Source organism: Triturus cristatus, chromosome 12, assembly GCF_964204655.1.
Source record: "Triturus cristatus chromosome 12, aTriCri1.1, whole genome shotgun sequence".
NCBI lineage: Eukaryota > Metazoa > Chordata > Amphibia > Caudata > Salamandridae > Triturus > Triturus cristatus.
In genome coordinates this window covers 199,879,734-199,903,350 of record NC_140595.1, presented here as the reverse complement: position 1 = coordinate 199,903,350, position 23,617 = coordinate 199,879,734, and the positions used below count along the sequence as shown (strand labels likewise).

General features: G+C 45.8%; 1 protein-coding gene across 2 annotated transcripts in view; it reads left to right on the top strand.

Annotated features, from left to right (window-relative positions):
* SF3B3 (splicing factor 3b subunit 3) overlaps positions 1-23,617 on the top strand; it is a 152,371-nt gene that overhangs the window by 80,998 nt on the left and 47,756 nt on the right. For both annotated transcript variants that reach the window (XM_085640008.1, XM_085640009.1), the window contains 6 exons: positions 1,448-1,570; positions 8,506-8,660; positions 10,601-10,775; positions 12,418-12,623; positions 14,116-14,269; positions 22,068-22,193. In XM_085640008.1, the coding sequence (XP_085496134.1) occupies positions 1,448-1,570; positions 8,506-8,660; positions 10,601-10,775; positions 12,418-12,623; positions 14,116-14,269; positions 22,068-22,193 (939 nt within the window). The remainder of the gene's footprint in view (positions 1-1,447; positions 1,571-8,505; positions 8,661-10,600; positions 10,776-12,417; positions 12,624-14,115; positions 14,270-22,067; positions 22,194-23,617) is intronic.

The window sequence follows — 23,617 nt, the reverse complement described above, 5'->3', positions numbered from 1 at the left end:
ACTCCCCTCGGTTAACAGCGTTGTTTTCCCATCGTATTTTAAGAATTAAACGTTTTTGGTTAAAGTACTTTTTAAAACCCTAAAAAAAAAACTTCGATCAGATGAAAATGAAAGCTCGGACATACATGCCAATTATCTGGATTTAGTTGGGAGATGCCCCGATTTGAAATCAAAGCGTTCACATTTAGTTTTTCCCTCCACTGTACCGAGCTATTTCAAGGAGCGTTTGCGCGTCCCCCAATACGTGGCCTTTACGGTGAAGGTCTCAAAAGCAAGGGACAGAACATAGAATAAACCACACAAGCAGGTAAGGCTTATTTGCTGACTTTTAATCGCGAGTTGCTTATTTTCTAAAGCTCTTAAAACAGGTTATTATTTGGCTGGTCTCTCAGAATAGCGCGATAAAACCAGGCTCTTTTTCGCCACCACCACTTTAGTACAAAACCTATTTATAAATGTCAATCTTTAGAACGCGATACTGGAAGCTGAAATGAAAAAAAATACTTCCCCCGACTTCTTTTTAAAGACTAAAAACCCTCCAAGTGGTTGTAAATAAAAGGGAGGAAACGCATTACAAATGCAGTCGTCTTTGATCAAAAATACAAGACACCGACAAACTCTTCCGTGCAGTAAGGGAGGGGGAGGAGCGGGTGAGAGAGGGGGAGGAAAGCCAGCCAAGCGAGGAAAGGAATGCTAGAAACCAGGATAGCAGCTGTGCGCGTGCACGACATCGCGTACGCAAGCTGGAGGCCTGAAAAAAGCCACTAGGTTAGCACTTCCAAAACCCGCTTACTAAAACTCTCGCCAGCGCAGCGCTATAAGCGCTGGCTCAGGCGAGACCTAAAAAGGACCGTTCCGTGAGAATTTCTGATCTGAAGCAGCCCTGTATGAACTAGAGAAAAAGATTGAGACAGCCCCATTCTGTAATTTTGCCTTGTCTGTGCATAGACAGATAGGTCTGCAACTGCTAGGACCAATATCTATATTCCGGTGTAGTTCTCATAATGCAAGTCTAATCTCACATACAGGAGTGTTGCAGCTCCACAGTTCCTTAGATGCCGACATGCACAATCTCTCCTTTCAGTCCCTGGACACTCATGCCACTCCCCACATGTACATCAGTGATAGCAGCATCTCCTAGTATTCCCTTTCTGTTATCCCACTTGAAATACCACCATTTACCGGTGACCTGCAGCCGCCCCTCTTACGGATCTACGTCTTTTATACATCTTAATCAAGTCACTATAATGGTCGGCAGCACCTGTTGTGATTCCTATTACACTATTGCACTGTTAGTTCTTGAGATGTAAGACTCCATTACTGGTTGCATCATGTAGCTCTGCGTTTGGACCATGGTGTTAGCCTGCCTCATGCATGGCTACTTTTTTACACACCATTTCTAGGCCATGTATAGAAGTTTAATGCCTTTGTACTCTCTTCCATCTAGAACGGAGTATTATTGCGAACTGTCCTGGACCCTGTCACCGGAGACCTGTCTGACACCAGAACCAGATACTTGGGCTCCCGGCCTGTGAAGCTCTTCCGTGTGAGAATGCAGGGGCAAGAGGCAGTAAGTGTGTTTTTTGTTTTGTATTTTGCGGGGACATAATAAGTGGTGAGTCCATCAAAAGAAGTCAGCAGAATTCTAAAGCCATGTTCTGAGAACCATTAAAACTTTTTCCTGCACTAATAATAGTCGATTTTTATTTTGTTGTCGTAATTCTTTATTGAAAAATTAAAGGTATATAAATTCATAAAAGTATAATGCAACATAATGTCTCCAAAATAATTCAACAGCTTCACATGTATAGTAAGAAGAAAAATTTGGGAGTAAGAGAGGAAAGGGAGGGAAATTAGAGAAATAAGATAAAAGACAGTGTTAATAAAAGAAAAGGAGAATATTGATCACTGTATGCCAAGAAATCAAACTCTGGTAAGTTATAATCAAGGAAAGCAGTTAAACTAGATAAATTATGGGGCGGGCAAATATAATTTTGAACTGTTAAAATATATTGAATCCATTATATATATATATATATAGATAGATAGATAGATAGATAGATAGATAGATAGATAGATAGATATATATCTATATAGATAGATATCTATATAGATAGATATATATATAGATAGATATATATCTATATAGGTAGATATATTCCGATCCAAAATGCAATAATAACGCGCTCTCAGGAGTACAAGGAGGATATTTAATAGAGGTACAGGCTACGCGTTTCGGAGGACAAGCTTCCTTGATCACACGAAGAGCCGAAAACAAAACACCCATTACATAGTGAAGGGTACTAGACATAAACATAGGACAGCATAACAGCAAGTGTACTTCCGTGATTAGAAGTTTGTCGGCCATCTTGTAATGTCCACAGGTATGTACATGCATATAATAAATTAATCTTACAATATTATATATAGGTGCATAGTGCACAAGAAAACATAGGAAATCCTAGTTTACAATAGCTGTGTACAATCTGTTGCTATTTCCTCATAGTGAAAGGAAAAAGTAAAGAGAAAGAAAACGGGATGAGGATAACCGCCAAGTGGCTAAGCGCAACTGCAATTAAAAGCACTAAATCCATGCTCCCAATGTACCAACAAGTGGACTAAACAGGATACAAATCCAAATCAAAGCTGTATGCTATACTAGCGCCAAGTGGCCTAATGCTACAGTAATGATAAAATGTCCCAACAGGTTATAACACTCATACTGCTCAGAAGAGCAAGTGATCCAGGATAGAATCACAGATGCAAACCCATGTCTAGCACTAGTTCTCAGTACTGGCAACAACAAAAACAAAAGGATAGAAAAGCACTATCCAAAATACAATAAAAAAGTGAGTAGAAAGTCTTATCTCTACATGGTGAAGTTTTCTTCTGAGGTTAGGGAAGAAAAGGGTAGGTGACCCGTGACGTGTAGAGAATACCCAAAGGGCCCCTTCCTTTCCTCCTGTGAAGAGAAAGAAAAAGAACAAAGTTAAAAGATAATATAGTAGAAAAATGACAATTACAATTGTATCATGCAGCATATACAAATTCATGAACATCAAAAACATCAAGCTATACATCTTGAATTTATGGCAGACAGAGCGCAGAGAGAAAGAAACATGTCACTGTTCCATAAGATGTGTTGCTAACTCCTCATCTATATTGTGCCCTAGCGGGTACTTTGTCTCAAGATTTAAGATCCACTTGGATTCTCTTTTTCTGAGTATCAGCTCCCTGTTACCACCTCTTCCACTGCCCACTACTTGTTCAATAACAAAGTACTTGAGTAATGAGCTGTTAGATGAATGATACTCAGCAAAGTGTCTAGCCACTGGGTAATGGCTGTCTTTGTTATTTATGGCCCTGAGGTGTTCTAGGACCCTTTTCTTGGCCATGTGAGTAGTACTCCCCACGTACCATTTCTGGCATGGGCAGACTAACACATATATGGCATAGGTGGAACTACACGTGAGGAATTGTGATATGGTAATTTTCTTGGGAGTGTGTGGTACACTGAATTCGTTGATCATATTACTTGTTTTACAAGCCTTACAGTGACCGCAAGGATAAAAACCCTTGAGGTTATGCATGGATGTAAAGTGTGGTTCAGATATGTCACTGTGCATCAGGATGTTTCTGAGACTACGTCCTTTCCTATATGTGATTTTTGGTCTATTGCTAATGGCAGGACCTACTATACTGTCACTTTTAAGGATGTTCCAGTTGTCGTTGAGAATTTTCTTTATTCTGCTTGAGCTACTGTTGTAAGTAAGAATAACTCGTGTCTCTGAAGATTCTGCAGTCTTCTCTTTTGTGTTCAGGGTACTCTTTCTGTCTATATCTTTGAGTTTAGAGACAGCTCTGTCTAGTACCCATTTAGGGTAACCGCGCTCTCTAAACCGATCCAGCATGATCGTTTCTTCAATTTTATAATTCGTGTCAGTGCTGCAATTTCTTCTAGCTCTCAGTAACTCCCCATATGGTATACTCCACTTTAGTGTTTCAGGGTGGTGACTGTGAGCGTGTAGGATACTGTTGCCTGCAGTTTCTTTCCGAAACAATTTAGTCTCAAGTGTATTGTTGACAGCTTTAACTTTGACATCGAGAAAATCTATTTCCTCCTTGTTGATGTTATATGTTAATACAATGTTAAGTGTGTTATTGTTGAGTTGCTGGATAAACTCGACTGCTTCTTCTTCGCTCCCCTCCCATATTACAAAAAGATCGTCTATGTAGCGGAGCCAAGTATTAACCTGTTTGAGGTGCTGAGAGAGGTCAACATCTTTTCTCACCTCCTCTTCCCATAGGCCTAAAAAGAGGTTAGCAAAGCTAGGGGCAAAGCAAGTACCCATGGCGGTCCCTAGGGTCTGTCTGAACAGTTCACCATTGAACATAAAAATGTTATTCTGTAGACATAGTAACATCATATCAATGAGCATCTTAGTATGTTCAGAATACATGATATTTCTCTCATTCAGAAAGTGGGTACACGCACAAATCCCCTGATCATGATCAATGATGGTGTATAAGCTGGAAACATCCATAGTGATAAAAATATAGTTGGTTTGCCATTGTATGTTCTCAAGTTTACATAAAAAGTCTTTAGTATCCCTAACGTATGAGGGGAGTTTGGTAACATAGTTTTGCAAGAAATAATCTACATACTTAGAGATATTTTCGAAAACACTTCCCACAGATGAAACAATGGGTCTCCCTGGGGGAACAGTAGGATTTTTGTGTACTTTGGGGAGGAAATATATAATCGGAAGTTTGGGATAATCTTTCTTTAAATACAAGTATTCCTCCCACGTAATTATTCCTTCTCTTTGCCAGGCTGATAGTTTTTCCCAGGTGACCAATATACTGTCATTGTAGGTCTTGGTGTTAGTTCTTTCATAAAATCTGTTGTTTTTCAACTGCCTGTGCGCTTCCGTTATGTACATGGATTTGCTAAGTAGAACAATGTTCCCTCCCTTATCCGCCGGGCGGATAACTATATCCTTGTCATTTGCTAGTGATGAGATAATAGATCTTTGTTTAAATGTGAGATTACCACACACAAAATTATGGTTGGATTTCTCATGTTTATGTTCAATGAGAGCTTTAGTGACAACCTCATGAAAAGTATCCACACTATCATGTGGGAGATTCGGATAAAAGATAGAACGGGGTTTGAAAGGTGTAGCAGCTGCTCTATCTATAACAATATCTTGGATTTCATGATTGCCATTCATATTGTCACCTTCGATATTCTGTTCGAGTTCTTGCATGGTGAGCAGCATGTTGGTATCGGCTATCGTAAGGGCAATTTGTTCAGTGGTAGTCATAACCCTGGCATTGTCCTGCATATTCCCTTTCAGTTCATGCCATTTTTTTAATTTTAACTTCCTTATAAACTTAAAAATGTCTATTCTCGTGTCGGAATAGTCGAAGATGGCAGTAGGGCAAAAGGTAAGACCTAGACATAGCGTTTTCTTCTCTAGATTGGACAGGGTACGGCTCGTGAGATTTACAATAGTTTTATTTACCATAGTGTCGTCCCACATATTTACATCTTCTTGTATGAGCCCCCACGTCTGGTTCCCATTGGCTTTGTTTCGTTTCTGTGTCCTGTGTTTTCGTCTGTCCCTTCGTTGTTTGCTCCGCCCCTGCCTCTTCCTCTTCCTCTTCCTCTTCCCCGATATCCTCTCCCTCTTGGTGTTGGTTGGGAGGCAATGGTTTTCGTCTTCTCTTTGTTCCTCCTCAGGGTCCGGTACTCGTCTAAAAAAGTCGCCGGACGAGTGATTACTTCTACCTCTGAGGCTGTACTTGAGGTATGAACTGATCCATCAGTGTCAGACTCATCGGTTATGGCAATATTTACAGATGATTCGTTCCTTTCTTCTACCAAGGCAGAACTTGATTCTTTGGGCTGGAAATTGTAGAGGTGGTCGTACTTTCTACTGTATGTCAGAATTCGGCCACTCTCATAATCTGCGCAGTCGCGGTGAAGTTTGCGTTGTTTTCTTAGTTTGATATCTTCTTCGTACTGACTCATTCTTTTTTTCATTTCCTCCAAAAATTTGGTGATGGTTGTTTGATCAGAGTACTTCTTGAAATCTTCTTCTAATTCCAAGATATCCTTGATGGTGGTTTCCCTATCTTCCCACGCATATTTGACCAGGATACATAGCATTTTGTTTGAGCTAACTGCTGAATTTTCAGCCCATTCCTCTAACATCCGCGGATTGGGTGATTCATAGGAGGGTGTTGTATAAATGCGTAATCCTCGTGGGACCATTTTTTTGTCTACATAATCCTGAAGGGAAACCGCCTCCCACCACTTTGAAATTTCCAATTTCTTAAGTTTTTCATACTTTCTAAGTTGTATGTTCAATGTATTGTCTTTTTCTTTAGAAGGAATCACACTGCTTTGCGCTCTTCCTGGTGCTCTTGCCAGTAGTGTTTGTGCCGCTAGTCGTCTTGATGTCTCTTCTTCCATGATTTAAATGCTGTGAGTCTAAATAAACAAATAATGTATGATTCTGTTGTGCCAATGTCTGGCTCCTCTAATACCTCTGTATCCTCCTAGAACTTCCCCTCCAATGTGAAGGTTCCGATTGCTGCCTCTCTTTGAAAGGTACCCCAGCGTATAGAAGGAAATCCCAAGCACTCGAACATAAATTACGAGTTGCTATCAATTGTGCAGTCAATCGCTTCCGCAATACACGGCAGATGCCGTACGCCTTCGTAGACAGAATCTCCCACCCAATCAGCCAACCAGAGATGCCCCCACTGCCGGTGTCACACCCGAAGGGCTCACGGAACCGCAAACCCCCCGAACGCTCCCCCGGTGTAAGGCTTACCTCTGGGACGCCGATCCGGGTGTCATCTGCAATCTGCACTGGGGTGTTACACGGGATACTTCGTCAATCTTGTCATGTTGAGGCCGCCGGCCGAGCTTCCTCCGTAAATATCTGTAATGGATTCCGCCTTTCCTGGAAGCTCCGCCCGTAGATCGGTGGCGCGTGAAGCCAGTAAGGCACAGCTGGCGAACAATTCCGATCCAAAATGCAATAATAACGCGCTCTCAGGAGTACAAGGAGGATATTTAATAGAGGTACAGGCTACGCGTTTCGGAGGACAAGCTTCCTTGATCACACGAAGAGCCGAAAACAAAACACCCATTACATAGTGAAGGGTACTAGACATAAACATAGGACAGCATAACAGCAAGTGTACTTCCGTGATTAGAAGTTTGTCGGCCATCTTGTAATGTCCACAGGTATGTACATGCATATAATAAATGAATCTTACAATATTATATATAGGTGCATAGTGCACAAGAAAACATAGGAAATCCTAGTTTACAATAGCTGTGTACAATCTGTTGCTATTTCCTCATAGTGAAAGGAAAAAGTAAAGAGAAAGAAAACGGGATGAGGATAACCGCCAAGTGGCTAAGCGCAACTGCAATTAAAAGCACTAAATCCATGCTCCCAATGTACCAACAAGTGGACTAAACAGGATACAAATCCAAATCAAAGCTGTATGCTATACTAGCGCCAAGTGGCCTAGTAGGTAGATATATATCTATATAGGTAGATATATATCTATATAGGTAGATATATATCTATATAGGTAGATATATATCTATATAGGTAGATATATATCTATATAGGTAGATATATATCTATATAGGTAGATATATATCTATATAGGTAGATATATATCTATATAGGTAGATATATATCTATATAGGTAGATATATATCTATATAGGTAGATATATATCTATATAGGTAGATATATATCTATATATGTAGATATATATCTATATATATGGATATAGATGTATATGGATATAGATGTATATATATATTGATAGGTAGATAGATATTTGGGGAAAAACGAAATCCACATGAAATGAATGAATGAAAAAATGGAAGAGTGGATAGATAAAGAAATTAGAAGAAAGGAAAAGCAAGAGAGAAACCTTCTTGCCCGGAAAAAGAAGGTAGGAATGGGACCCGAAGATAAGAGGATAGAGGGTAAGAACAGACAAGTCAGTAAGAGGGAACATTTAAGAATAGTTGATTTTTAGCAGATGTTCTTGAATTAACTTTCCTGTGTGAGTGACTACCTTTAGGATGTGTACAACATCGAGGATGCCTCAAGCTGGTACCTTATCTATTCAAAGGGGCCAGCCTGTGAATTTAGTCTGTACAACCGTTATTCCTTCTTATGCTTTTGTTTTAGAATAATGTAATATATGGCTTCCCCTGAAGCAGCTTTTTGAGTTTTAAGATTTATCTATATGAAATACTGGAGTGAGTGCATTCCATGATAGTACCGATGCAATGGATATCCAGCCATTCATTGGCCAGACCTTAGTCTGTGTTGTGGCAGCCTGTTTTTATGCTCCCACTCGATATATTAAAGGTGTTCCTCCGCACAACCATCTTACACCAGTGTGTGATGTTTACACATTGTGACTGCCTGTTGATTTATCTTTGCTTTGTTACAGGTGCTGGCCATGTCAAGCCGCTCGTGGTTGAGCTATTCCTACCAGTCCCGCTTCCACCTCACACCTCTGTCATATGAAACCTTGGAATTCGCCTCAGGTTTCGCCTCCGAGCAGTGTCCTGAGGGCATTGTTGCCATTTCCACCAACACTCTGAGGTACATGAGATGTGGGGTCGTCTGTCCAATGTACATTGGGTTCTGAGACAAAAAAATAGAATAATTGGTTTCAACTTTCTTTCCTGACGAGCTGAGCGTTGACTCTTCAAGCATGTGTTGCCCTTGAAATACCCTTGTGCCAGTTCAGGGTCCTGATAAAATTTACATTTTAAGCCCAAATCTTACTCATTTCTACTTGTAGAGTGGTGTTCCCTTTTAAAATCTTAACTAAAAGCACATATCAAAGTACTTAAATAGGTTTGACACTTTATACTGTCGCACTAGTGCCCGCACCCAACTCAGATTCCACTGACTTGCTCCATCTTAATGGACTTAGGTGGGTGGCCTTGTGTGTGTGTTGGCTGCTTTACAGAAAAACACTTGAGTGCCTGCTTTTTCTTTGGTTTCATTTTTTTTTTTTTTACCTTTGAGATTTCTCTAGTTTTACTGAGATTTCATTTAACACTTTGTGAATCTGGTCATTAGCAACATGAAGCCAGCGTACTGGGTGAATGGCTCAGAGTAGTTTTCCCGATGCTAGTCCCCTACAGACAGTCTTAGAGTGGGGATCACTCCTGCCACATATTCCTTCTCGGCTTGCACAGCACGTGTGAGAAAGTGCCTCTTTTGACATGGTTAGCCCCCCACTTTTTGCCTAGTATTGATGTGGTTTTGATTGGCAGGGACCCTGTGCCAGTGCTTCTTCCTTAAAAACTATTCCCCAATTGGCCCTTCAGGCCCCTGTAAGTATCTAGTAACAGGTACCTGGGTACCAAGAGCATTGGGACTGAAGAGGATCCCCTAGGGACCCCTCTCCTAGAACATGCAGACTGCCACTGCAGCATGTTTGGCCTGTTACAGACAAAATGACGAAAGTCGACATGGCACACTACATGTGTGCCATGCCGGGTAGCACTGCCGAAGATTTAGGCAAGTCGCCCCTCTAATAGACCTTACCAGCCCTAAGGCAGGGTGCACTATATATCCCAGGTGTGAGCATACCTGCATGAGCAGATATGCCCCTATAGTATTGGGGTCTACTCCATAATATTGTAAGTGCCAGGGAAGTCATAGAGTATGTGCGCTGGAAACTCGATAGCTCGAGTTCAAGAGCACCATGGTGGCTTCACTGAACGCGGGAGTGTTAAGTACCTAACTACTCCTCACAACAAACCCACAGTGATGCCAATGTGGGATTTATAGTAACATGTACGCGGTCGCGGAACAACCTTCCCCTTCATTTCCGGACCTCATATCCTCTAATGGAATTGAGGAAGGGACTCAAGACCTGGCTGTTCAACTGAACCCTCCCTATGCATCAGGTTCTTAGCGCCTGGATACTCTCACTGGTGATTAGTCATGCTTTATATGTCCTGTTTGATTGATTGACCTATGTTTAGCACCTCACAGTAAATCAATGGGGGTAAAAAGTGGTTGCGCAGTTTTCAAGAATTCTGACAGTGTTCTATCACAGCAAACACTCTAAAAGATGTTGCAATAGATAAATGTATTGTATCCTCGCCCTTCCTTTTGTGTCAGGATTCCTTGCATTTACCCTTTGTCACATTTACCTTCTCAGAATGTTTTCAGTAGCAATTCAGGGTAACAAATAGGTGCCACTGCAAGAAACTGAACATGTTCCTGCCAGCCTACTATCTGAACGCGCTTAACACTGAACTATGTTCAGTTTTGTCCTTTTACCAGCAAATGCTAAATCAAAAAAAGAAAAACTGTTCTTCTTATTTTGTGGGCCGTTCAAGTGAAATTAAGCTCTTTCCTGGTACTAAAACTTGAAAGCACGCTTGATCTGTGTCTGAGTAGCATTATTCTTTAGTGCCCATGTTAGTTTTAGTCATACGTTTTTGTTTAAACTACATGCATTAATGTGAGAGTAAATACATTCCAGCTTTATACGATTCTTTCCCTTACTCTTCCAATAGGATTTTGGCACTTGAAAAGCTTGGTGCAGTGTTCAATCAGGTGGCATTTCCACTACAATACACACCCAGGAAGTTTGTCATTCACCCTGAGAGCAACAACCTCATTATCATAGAGAGCGACCACAACGCATATACTGAAGCCACCAAAGCCCAGAGAAAGCAGCAGATGGCGGAAGTAAGTACTGGGAAGGACAATATCCTTTAAGTAGTCAACAAGTTTTGTGGTTCCAATTTGTTGGATGTGGTCTATGTTTCACAGAATAGAAGTTTAGCTTGGGTATTTTTGTGGACTGCATGTTATCAATTTTTTGGAAAGGTTTCACAGCTCAAAATGTATGTTGCGATTTGCATGAAGTAGCTTGTCATAATTATTGGTGCTTGAAAGAGTCATTGTCCATAGCCTTTTTGAAGGCATTTGGCCTGCAGAGCGCTTCTGTTTTTGGAGCGATTAGTAGGAAAAACTGTAGATGAAGCATTTTGGAGATTATACCATGACTTTTTGTATAAGCAGTTGCCCATTGGGTGTAATCTGTATAAAGTGTCACTGAAAATTAACTTCACTATAGAGTTATGATGGGAACTACGACAGATTGAACTCAACTTTCAAAACCTGTTTTTCAACATCATCCTCTGGGTGCAAAACCTCCAATGCAATACAGACAAGACCAAATTACTACTTTTCGGCAAATCAAATCTACTCATCCCCACAAAATGTAGGCCGAACTCCATCAGCAGCCACTGTGGAAGTAGCAAAAAACCTTGGAGTCAAATTTGACACCGATCTCTTTTTACCCACAAGCCTCGGCAGTGACAGGCAAGTGTTTCAATCTGGTTAAATCCCCCCAAAATTATTTCACTTGCTTCCCCTTGTCGCCAGGAAAACCGTAGACTTCGCCCTAATCACGTCAAGACTCAACTACTGTACTGCAAAGTCTTTAGGCAGACTGCTCCAAACACCAATTGACAAGCTCCAGATAGAACAAAATGCAGCAGCTAGACTGGTGCTGCAACTTCTTAAGTGGAGCTTTGTGTCAGCCACCCCAAAGAAACTCCTCTGTTGACCCATCCACAAAAGAATCCTATCCTAAATTCTACTGCTAGTTTTCACAGCCTTCAAGTCCACCGGACCCAAATATCTTGTGGCCTGGTTTTTGATCACTACACAACGAAGATCAATATCTTCCAATGCCAATCTTTCGAGGCCCCCCCCCATTCAGATTGAAATCCCTTGGGGGGGGGGTCTTTTTCTGTGCTGGGCTCCAAAGCCTGGAACCAACTTCACAGTTCCCTCCGTTTAATTAAAACCAAATAAATATTTCAAAAATGTTTAAGGACTTGGCCCTTTCCTGCGCTTGAAGCAGTATGTCACTTCCTTATATAACATAATTAGTACCTTCGCGCAAGGATCCCTCTTGATCCCCAGCATAGTGCCAGGATGTTCAATTACGAGTGACTGTGCGCTCTACAAGTGCAGTATTCATTTATTCATTGAGTGCGACTGTGAGAAACAAAGCTAACTTGTGACCTTTGCCAGTCATCAGCCTCTGCATCCACACTCCACTATTAGAAACTTTCATTTAAGGGAAAGCTGCTACTGAAGGAAGAGGATTGAAGCACCGTATGCCTTTCATATGTAGTGGCAGTTTACCCGAGTGTACCTATGTGAGTTAATGTTGTAATTTAGTCCTTAACTGTGCGATTTCCTGTGTGCTACAGTCCTCCAATCTTTAAAGGATATTGCAGTTCAGCGAAGCTTGACATGTGGCTGTGAGTGGTCTAGGCACAGTCGTTGGATTCTAACCTTGTTTTTTCTCTAGGAAATGGTGGAAGCTGCAGGAGAAGATGAACGGGAGCTTGCTGCTGAAATGGCTGCTGCATTCCTGAATGAGAACCTCCCAGAATCCATCTTTGGAGCCCCAAAGGCAGGAAATGGGCAGTGGGCATCTATTGTGCGGATAATGAATCCTATCCAAGGCAACACCCTTGATTTAGTGCAGCTGGAGCAGAATGAAGCTGCATTCAGGTATGAACAAAAAGAGGCAAGCAGTGTTTTTCAAGTATTTGTCAGTTGGTCAGAGCAAATGTGTGTGATATGCTTTAATGTTTTTCCAAATTACATTCATGCTTCTTCCTCTAATCCTTATTCACTGTAGGTATTTGTGGTGATCTAGTCTTTGTTCCGTGCTTTCACTCCACAATACTAATTGAATTAAATTGTATTTACATAATATGCCATGGGGGGAGAGTGGCAGGAATTTAAAAGTCTGCCATACAGTCTTCCTTGAACAACGCACACCAAACATTAAGGCAAACCAATCGCATCTGGCTGTTACTGAAGAAGATTGGAGAAAAATCAGTCATGACACTGAGATGGTCCCTATGTAGAATGCAGGACCCTCACCAATCAGTGGTGGCATACTTAATCATCGGGTTACCTTCTCATTCAGACCAGGCATCATACCTGTCTGAATATGCACATACTGATTTGAGATTTCCTGAAGATCTTTTTTTTCCACATATCCTGGAAAATAGGATGTTAAGGTAACCCTTGAAGGGATTCCAACCTGTTACTAATGTGGTATAAGATTACAGAGGGAGTCAACCAATCAGGAATTTATTGAAGATTCCCTCAGTAAGTTAAAAATGTGAGAGATGGTCGCTTGGAAAGGATTATCATTCCCTACATCTGCTGGTTGTAGGCCTTGAGTATTGATAACCCTGCTCAATCATACTTTTCTCTCTGGTTCTCCAGAAGATCATTTAATTAGTGCATGAGGAAAAAAGGACCTCCACAGGAGCTCCAATCAGATGGCACCCATTCAGAGTGGTACTATAACTGATGCAACTGCAGCCTTTTTATTTTTTTGCATTATTTTTACTTATTGTTTGGCAGGGAGTCTGGAGGGAGCGTTTAGGAAAGTATTCAAAGATCCACTCTGGGATTAATCAAAGGCATGATTTTAAGGTGGAGCGGTTGTTGAAGTAGCAGTTTCTTCTGCTTTTCTGCATTTACTTATCTGTTTCATAATTAGTTTCTGATTTTTAGATTCTTGTTTCCCCAGCCCCCGATCTAAGAAGACGACGCTGTGTAGGGTAGACTGTCAACAACAAATGTCTTGCATTCTTCTGTTAGGCCTAAGGCTGCTCGTCCACGCTACCACAAATGGAGCACTTTGGGTTTGCATGGAGCCCTGTACACTTCCCAGGGAATCTCTAGATGCTGTGCATGGTATAACCACCTAGTGGTATACCATATACAGAGCCACCTTCCTACACCACTAGGGCACTAGATTCTGTTTCAGTTGCTCTGCCTGATATTCTCAGTAGCCGTTCAGTGTTGCATGTTCTGGCAACTTGTGATCCTAGAGAAGATATAGTAAGTGTTTGTCTTATTCTTGAATCTGCTTGAGTTGGTTTATCATTACTGTGTTGGGTTCTGTTCTTAATCTGCAAACCTGTTTTGGGGTTCTAACTATTAAGGGGGCTCGTAAACCTGTGCCTTTTCTTTTGCACAGTGTTGCAGTCTGCAAATTTAGCAACAGTGGTGACGATTGGCATGTGCTGGTGGGCGTAGCCAAAGACCTGATCCTCAATCCACGATCCGTTGCTGGTGGCTTCATCTACACCTATAAGCTTGTGGACGGGGAAAAGCTTGAGTTCTTGCACAAGGTGAGGGCCTCTGATGCATTGTTGTATATTTCAAAGAGACAATTGGACAATGGCGTCATCTGCTTAATTGGTCTCAGACGTTTGTAACATATTAGTAGCGATTGGCTTCATACTGGTAGATTAGGCCCTCAAGCTTGAATATTCTTTGGGGTAGGTAGATTTTGCTGGTGATGCACATCCTAACTCTGCCGGGCCAGGAACGCAAATGGCTCCTTGAATTGTGTGCTGTAAGTTTGCTATGCGACACTTCTTGCTGGTGAAGTGAACATTGTATTTTGCTGAAGGGCATGGTTCACATTTAAAGGCCATGTTCATTAATGTCTATGAAACCAAACCCAAACGGATGTACACATTTTTGCCATCATGTTGTGTGATTATCAGTTATGTGACCTCATTAACATGAGAGCATAGCTTAATGTGAAGCATATTAATTGTAAAACCCTTTGGGAATCCTTGCTGCCCACTGCCATTTATGACATGGGGCTATAATCTAATCAACTGCATGTGTGCTTCAGAAAAGATTCACGTCGGTCTAAACCTTTTATATTAGTGGCTTATTTTACACTAATGCTTCATGTGTTACCCCCATGCTTTAGGAAATTAGTGCCATCAGACAAAACTACATGAGGATGAATTTGTGCTTGTGCTACTTAATGAAGATTGGTTAGTGTTTGGCTCCAATGATGCTGTGAGGGTACAACAGTTTCTACTGAAATGCTAGCCAAGAGAAACAAAATAACCCTTTTGTATTTCTTAGTTTGAGAACATGCAAAATCACGCTCTCATTCATGCACCCATCATCAGCACATGGTCATCCTTACTTTCAAGGCGGTTTGGGTCTTCCATTTAGCTGTCCAGATTAAACCATTCATGTATTAAAAACCCAGTTAAGGAGGCATCTGGGTTTGTAGTTCTGTAGTAGGGGATCTCTGTGTATAGTCATAATCTATGAATTATCCCCGCCCATGTGTGGGGACCCCGGAGCAATCAAAAATATCTCTTAAGCTGTCCCGCATTTGCAAACCTGCAAAGACACTTAAGAGACAGACAAAATAATACAGCCTAATCACAACAAGGCTGCACTGGCCAGCACTTCCTCTGAAGTGAACACAAAAGCCAAAATAAAGTTGAAATGTCATTTTTATTCACATTTGACATGTTCCTTTATTATCACACACTCCCTTCACCAAAATCCCTTTAAACAATAGAGAGGAAGGGGTGGACAGACAAGCCCTATAGGCTGTCATTATGTGTCTGCTAAAGGGATACCGTGCCTTTAAGAAACTCTCCAGAGACCCCCGGTATCCCAGGATGCACAGCCAACACAAGTTACTTTCAGTTCTTTTTTCCGGCTCCTGCTAGCAGGACCCTGGAGCTTGAGCTCTACCCTTTTGGGTGGTTTACTTGATTAAAATTGGATTTTTTGGATAAATAGTGTTTTCATTCGACGTCTAGAGCCTTTGTCTACTACTGCCTGCAATCTGGAGCAGTTTTGGCCCACTCTTAGCATGGCTTTGTTCGACAACTGCCCTGAGTGTGGGAGGGAAAAGGCTAAGACGGACCCACATGATGTGTGTATCCTCTGCTTGTCGCCCTCACATGTCGCAGCTACATGTGCCATCTGCAAAACCTTTTCTAAGAGGACCCTGAGGGACAGGGAGAAGATTCGCCTTCAGGGACAGGAGCAGCAGAGGACCGGTGTGACTTCGGGGCATGGAGGGTCTCATTCCCCCTCCTCCGCCCATGCTTCAGCCCCTGGAGGGACCTCCGGGCAGGGAGCAGAAACGGCACCTACCGGCTGGTAGGTCGCGTTCGACGTCGAAGACGTCGACGGCGAGAGAAAAGGCACCGGTATGTTCGCCGTCGATCCAGGGCTCTGGGTCGCGGCAGCCTTGGCGTTCGACGTCGAGGGAGGGGCCGGCGAGACCCGGGACCGGGTCGCCGTCGCAGGTGTCACGGTCGACGTCAACAACACATCGACGTCGTACCGAGCCCCATGGACTTAACTCGCCACCTTCGCCGTCGACCCACGGCTCGACGCTGACTGAGTCGACGCCGAGATCCCGGCGCCCGCCGTCCAGGCGGAGACTATCGCCGTCGAGGCACAGGTCGCCGTCGAGGCACAGGTCGCCGTCGAGGCACAGGTCGCCGTCGAGGCACAGGTCGCCGTCGAGGCACAGGTCGCCGTCGAGGCACAGGTCGCCGACGAGACACCAGCGGTCGACGTCGAAACATCAGAAGTCGACGTCGAGGCAGAAGTCGACACCATGGCGACGGAGGTCGAGGCGTGGTTCGACGTCGAGGAGGCGTGGTTCGACGTCGAGGAGGCGTGGTTCGACGTCGAGGAGGCGTGGTTCGACGTCGATGAGGCGTGGTTCGACGTCGAGGAGGCGTGGTTCGACGTCGAGGAGGCGTGGTTCGACGTCGAGGAGGCGTGGTTCGACGTCGAGGGCTAAGACGCCGGACGAGTTGGACGTACAGTTCGACATCACAGACATCGGGGAACACGTCCTCAGTGATTACGATCTCCAGTCGGGGATCGGGGAGACGCGGACGTTCCCCGTCGGTGGCTTCCACGCGGGACAGGCCCGCCAAGAAGAGGAGAGTGGCCGCGAGCCCGGACAGTTCTGGTGGGGGCTCGCCTGCTAGGAGTGATGGGGCTTCGGAACATCTGTCCCCGCTGCGTACCCAGCAGCCGCCTCTGCCTCCTGTGCCCGACCTTCCACCGGCGCCTCCACCGGTGCCTGCCCCTCCTCCTCCTCCTCCTCTCCCTCCGCTCCCTCCTCCGCTGCCTCTGCCCGTGCCTCAGCTGCCTACATCGCCGCCACAGCCACCGCCTCCGCCCCCGAGGGTTCCTCACAGGCAGAGATCTCGCTCTCGCCCTCGCAGGCGATCACGGAGTAGGCGCAGATCGTCCACTCGCTCTGGACATGGACGACAGAGGTATCGGTCTCGTTCCAGAGGCTCGAGGGGCACGTACTCTTCTAGGGCTGGCCGGTTTTCGCCCTCGCTGTTGGAGACGCCTCCTACCCGCGTCTCGCCGGTGGATGACATTGCCACGTTCCAGGAGGTGCTGATGAGAGGAGCTGCGAAGTTGGGGATATCAGTCACTACCCCTATTCCCACTACTTCTGTGATCTTTGAGACTTTGCATAAGGCTCATCTGTCGCGCCCCCTCCTCCCGTTGGTTCCGGGGTTGGAGGAACCTGCAATGGAGGTGTTCTTGACGCCGGCCGTGGTGAAACCGGCGCCCTCGAGACTGCTAAAAAAGTACAGGGCTCCTGACTCGGACCAGGCGTTCCTCAGAGTGGATCCTCCACCGGATTCTGTTATCGTGGCGGTGGCTCGTAAGCAACACTCTACGACGCCTTCATCCACGGCTCCTCCGGATAAGGAGAGTCGCAAAATGGACTCCTTGGGGAGGAGGATGTGCTCCACGTCGGCCACTACGAGGAAGGCCGCTAGCGCCTCCGCTCTGTTGGGGCGCTATGACAGGTCTCTTTGGGACTCCCTGCAACAGTTCGCTGCCTCCCTGCCTAGAGACAAGAGGGAGGACTTTCAGGAGGTGCTGAACGAGGGCATGATGGTCTCTAATCAGATAATCAGTGCGGCGGGGGATGTGTCGCTGCTGGCGGCCCATGGGTACTGCCACGGCATACACATGAGGAGGCATTCCTGGCTGCGGCTGACCCCGCTCAAGCCTGAAGCGCAGCAGAAGATCGCCAATTTACCATTCTCTGGCACAACGCTGTTCGGGTCACATGCGGATGACGAGATGGCCCGCATGAAGGCGGAGGCGGAAACTCTGAAGGCGGTGCAGCTGGAGAGGCACAAGGAGCAGAGGAGGTCCTTCCGATCCTCGGGCAGGCGCTACGCCAAGCAGAGAGGCCAAGGGCGTCAGTCGGGCCACCAACAACAGCCCCAGCAGCAGTACCCGAGGCAGTCCTTTCAGAAGCGCCATAGGGGCAGAGGCCAGCATCAGTCCTCGGCGAGGAACAAAGGCCCGGCCGGGTCGAAGCCCTGAAAAGTTACTTCCCCCTCATCCGTTACCCGCTCCGGTGGGGGGGAAGTATTCAACACTACCTGGCAGAGTGGAGAACAATAACGCAGGACAAGTGGGTGCTGAATATTGTTTGCAATGGGTACTGTCTTCGTTTCACCAGCCCGCCCCCACAGATTCCACCAGTGCGCTCCTCCTACATAGTGAGGGAGCTCCAGCGGGAGGCAGACATTCTGTTAAAAAAGAGGGCGATAGAAGCGGTTCCTTTGCAGCAAAAAGGAAGAGGTCTCTACTCACTGTTCTTTCTCGTAAGAAAAAAGGACAAGAACGAGTTCAGGCCTATTCTAGATCTGCGTCAAGCCAACAAGTGGATCCGCAGAGAAAAGTTCCGTATGTTGTCCCTGCATCAGATTTACCCTCAGTTGCATCGAGGAGACTGGCTGTGCGCCATAGATCTGCAGGACGCTTACTTTCATGTGCCGATCGCACCAAAGCATCGCAAGTTCCTGAGGTTTCTGGTAGGCAACAACCATTACCAGTATTCAGTACTCCCGTTTGGCCTGAAGTCTGCACCACGGACGTTCTCCAAGTGCATGGCGGTGGTCGCGGCACACCTGCGGAAGACCAAGGTGTTTGTGTATCCTTACCTGGACGATTGGTTGATCAAAGCGTCCACTTACCAGGAAGCCCAGTGCCATTTCAACAGGACAGCTGCCTTGCTGCATCGCCTGGGCCTGCACATCAACATGTCGAAGTCAGTGCCGATCCCTGTGCAGTGTCTCCAGTACTTGGGGGCCTCAGTCAATACCTTGACCGCAAGCGTGTGTCCTTCGGAGGAGAGACGCTTATCGATCCGTGGGAAGGCGCGGCATCTCATCTCAGCCCGCTCTCCTACGGTGAGGACGGTGTCTTCCTTACTGGGGTCGATGGCTTCTTGCATCTTTCTCACCCCCAATGCACGTCTGCATATGAGGCCCCTACAGGAATGTCTGGAGGATCAATGGTACCAGAGGCGGGGGCGTTGGGAGGACGAGATCCAGCTGTCTCAACACGCTCGGCAATCTCTGACATGGTGGTGTGCCCCAGAGAATGTCTGCAAGGGGACTCCTTTTCACAAGGATATTCCGGTCCAGACCATAGTGACCGATGCGTCTCTCCAGGGCTGGGGAGCGCATTCGGGCCCTCTTCAGATTCAGGGGATATGGTCGCAGATGGAGACGACTTACCATATCAACTTTTTGGAACTCAGAGCGGTACACTTGGCCTTGAAGGCGTTCCATCCCTCCTTCAGGACGAACTCCCTGCTGGTTCAGACGGACAATACTACGACCATGTATTACCTCAACAAGCAGGGGGGCTCACGTTCACGCACCCTGTCTCGGGAGGCACAGGCGATCTGGAACTGGCTGGTGGCCAGGAACCTGACGATCACGGCGACCCATCTGCCGGGAGTGCAGAATGCCCAAGCAGACGCGCTCAGCAGGCTCGTTCAAGAGAACCACGAGTGGGTGCTAAACGACGACGTGCTAAGAGACGTCTTCGTAGAGTGGGGCACTCCGGATATAGATCTGTTCCCTACGGCAGAAAACAGCAAATGCCGCGACTTCGCGTCCAGGTACTACCAACCAGGGACGCTGGGGAATGCCCTATGGATCAGCTGGTCCAACAGCTTTCTCTACGCCTTTCCACCCATTCCCCTGATCCCGGCGGTGCTGATCAAGCTGTCGCAATCCAGAGCCAGAATGATCCTGATTGCTCCGGAGTGGCCGAGGCAATGGTGGTTCACCCACCTTCTTCACCGGTCTGTTCGGCCACACCGACGCCTGCCGTGTCGGCCGGACCTTCTCACGAAGTTCGGAGGACAGATGGTTCACCCCAATCTCTCGTCCTTGAGTTTGGCAGCATGGCTCCTGAGCTAGTGCAGTATGGACACTTGAACCTGCCTCAGGACTGTATGGAGATCTTGAAAGAGGCTAAGAGACCGTCTACGAGGACTTCCTACGCCTATAAGTGGAAGAGATTCTGCTTATGGTGCAAGGCAAAGGACTTTGACCCTACATCCTGTAAAGATTATGTTATTTTGCCTTATCTGCTGCAGTTAGCTCAGTCTGGGCTTAATTTTCAGTCTATTAAGGTTCATCTCGCAGCTCTGACTGCGTATAGGAAGGGCCCTTCTCAAACCTCATTTTTTAAAATCCCTGTGATTAAGGATTTTTTGGAGGGTTTGCGTAAGGTGTTTCCCCCTGTTAGAAGACCTTCTCCACCATGGGAATTGAATGTGGTGTTATCTAGATTGATGAGGGAGCATTTTGAGCCTATCCATAAGGCTTCGTTGCAGCATTTGTCTTGGAAGGCTGCCTTCCTTGTGGCCATTACATCGGCCAGGAGGGTGAGTGAGATTCAGGCTCTGTGTTGTCAAGAGCCGTATACTGTTTTCCATGCTTCTAAAGTAGTGATGCGTACCCATCCTAAATTTTTGCCTAAGGTAATCTCAGATTTCCATGTGAATCAGATGATAACTTTGCCTACGTTTTTTCAGCATCCTTCCTCTCCGGCGGAGAGGTCTCTGCATTCACTTGATGTACGTAGGGTGTTGAAATTCTACCTGGATAAGACAAAAGATATCTGCAGGTCGGATCAACTGTTTGTTAATTATGGTTCGGTAAGAACTGGTTTAGCTACCTCAAAGCAGTCCATTTCCAGATGGATTGTTTCCTGTATCCAGCTTTTTTACCAAAAAGCTAATAAAACATTGGGGGGTAAGCCTACGGCACATTCGACTAGAGGCAAGGCGGCTACTACCGCTTTGCTTAGGAATGTTCCCATTGCGGACATTTGTAAGGCTGCCACCTGGAAGTCAGTCCATACGTTTACAAAGCATTACTGCCTGGATTCTGATGCTAGGGCAGATGCGCAGGTTGGACAGGCTTCGCTGAGGAATTTGTTTGCACAGTGATTTGTTGGTGGTTGGACTTACTCCACCGCTTCTTGTTGGTTGGGATGGGCTTGCCATTCTATTCATAGATTATGACTATACACAGAGATCCCCTACTACAGAAGGAGTAGTTTCTTACCTGTAACTCCAGTTCTGTAGTAGGGGTATCTCTGTTATAGTCATAAGCGACCCTCCCTCCTCCCCGGTGGAGTAACCTGACAGTATCAGGCCTGTTGTTATACACCTTCAAAAAGAACTGAAAGTAACTTGTGTTGGCTGTGCATCCTGGGATACCGGGGGTCTCTGGAGAGTTTCTTAAAGGCACGGTATCCCTTTAGCAGACACATAATGACAGCCTATAGGGCTTGTCTGTCCACCCCTTCCTCTCTATTGTTTAAAGGGATTTTGGTGAAGGGAGTGTGTGATAATAAAGGAACATGTCAAATGTGAATAAAAATGACATTTCAACTTTATTTTGGCTGTTGTGTTCACTTCAGAGGAAGTGCTGGCCAGTGCAGCCTTGTTGTGATTAGGCTGTATTATTTTGTCTGTCTCTTAAGTGTCTTTGCAGGTTTGCAAATGCGGGACAGCTTAAGAGATATTTTTGATTGCTCCGGGGTCCCCGCACATGGGCGGGGATAATTCATAGATTATGACTATAACAGAGATACCTCTACTACAGAACTGGAGTTACAGGTAAGAAACTACTCCTTCTGCGACATGGTGGTTCACTAAATGCTGCTGGAGTTTTCTGTTCATGCATAATAGGCCTGTTCAGGTTTTAGAGACATGGGTGCTTAAAACACTGGCTACCCAGCACCATTTATTTCTCTAATTAAGTATGCCATTGTCACCCCCTCTAGACTCCTGTGGAAGAGGTTCCTGCAGCCATTGCTCCTTTCCAGGGCCGTGTCCTTATCGGAGTGGGGAAGCTCCTGCGAGTGTACGACATGGGGAAGAAGAAACTTCTGAGAAAGTGTGAAAATAAGGTGAGCAGCAGCCATCTCAATGGTTGTTAATGAAATATTAATCTCTGAATTTTCTTTTAATTATATATTTGTATGCTTCTCTACTCATTGTCTCCCTTGCACCCAAGTTCCACCCATAATAAGCAAACAGTTACTTATCGATACAATATTTTTGTCAGATTTCCCAGAGCAAATGCTACGAAAAGTGTGTTCGAGGCATATGAGCTGCAGATTATACACTGTGCATAGCTCGCCATCTGGTGTTGGGCCCGGATGTTTGCAGTTTGTTTTTTCTCTTGGAAAGTCTTTGGAAGTCACGAGGTCGGTGACTCCTCCTTTGGTTCGTATTGCGCATGGGCTTAGGCTCCATCCTCAGATTGTTTTTTTCCGCCATCGGGCTCGGATGTAATACTTCGCGCTCCGGTTCCAAACTTTCCAGTTCAACGATCGACGCAAAAATCCTCGCTCATCGAGCGTCTTCAAGATCATAAATCATCTTAATCACCGTCTCTTCGGCACTTCTTCGATTCCGGTCGTCGTCGGCGGCCTTCGGGCCTATTCCGGCTCCGGTCTTGGCTGATGGAAAGAACTCCCTTCAAGAAGTGCCCTCGATGTGTGTCCAAGTTTCCCCACACCAATCTTCATGAGGTGTGCAACCTCTGCCTCTCCCCAGAACACGAGGCCCGAGACTGTCCCGCCTGCAAGTCTTTTCGCTCTAAAAAGACTATTCGAGATAGACGGGCTAGACGCAACATGGCGCACTCCTCGACCTCTGCTCCAGTCGACATCTTCGGGGACGACGTCGAAGCTCCGGGACAGCAGAACATCGAACAGGAGGACAACGGCCTCGTCAACTCTTCCGAGGCCGACGACTCAGATGTGGAGGACATCACCCCGGCGCAGCGGGTTGCGAGTACAATACCCCCTCCCACGCCGATACCCAAAAAGGCTTCGGTCACACCTTCGCCTCCGGGCCTAGGCAAGACCAAGGACACTGCTTCTCACACCCCACCTTCGGGCCCGGTAAAGAAGCCTATTAAGCCTTCCGGCAGCTCGGGCTCGAGCCAGCCGACCACCGGTGCCGAAAAACACCCTTCGGCACCGAAAAAAGTCTGCCTCCACCTCCACACCGAACCCGGCACCAAAGCCTTCGGTGTCGAAGCCTACTCTTCCGGCGCCGACCAAACATCACAAGGCACTCGGCACCGACACTCGCGTGCCGAAGCCTTCTTCGGCACCGACCAAAAAATCGGAGGTCCCAAAGAAGCACGGCTTAGACTAGCCTAAAAAGCCGTCGGCCCCGAAAACTTCGCCGAACAACCAGTGTCGCAAGAACGTTTCACACCGGATCCTCTGCAAAAGACACTCACCAAGGATCCAAAAACTGGACACTTGACATTGTCTTCAAGAAAGAGACACTTGGACAAACCAGCTCCACCTCCACC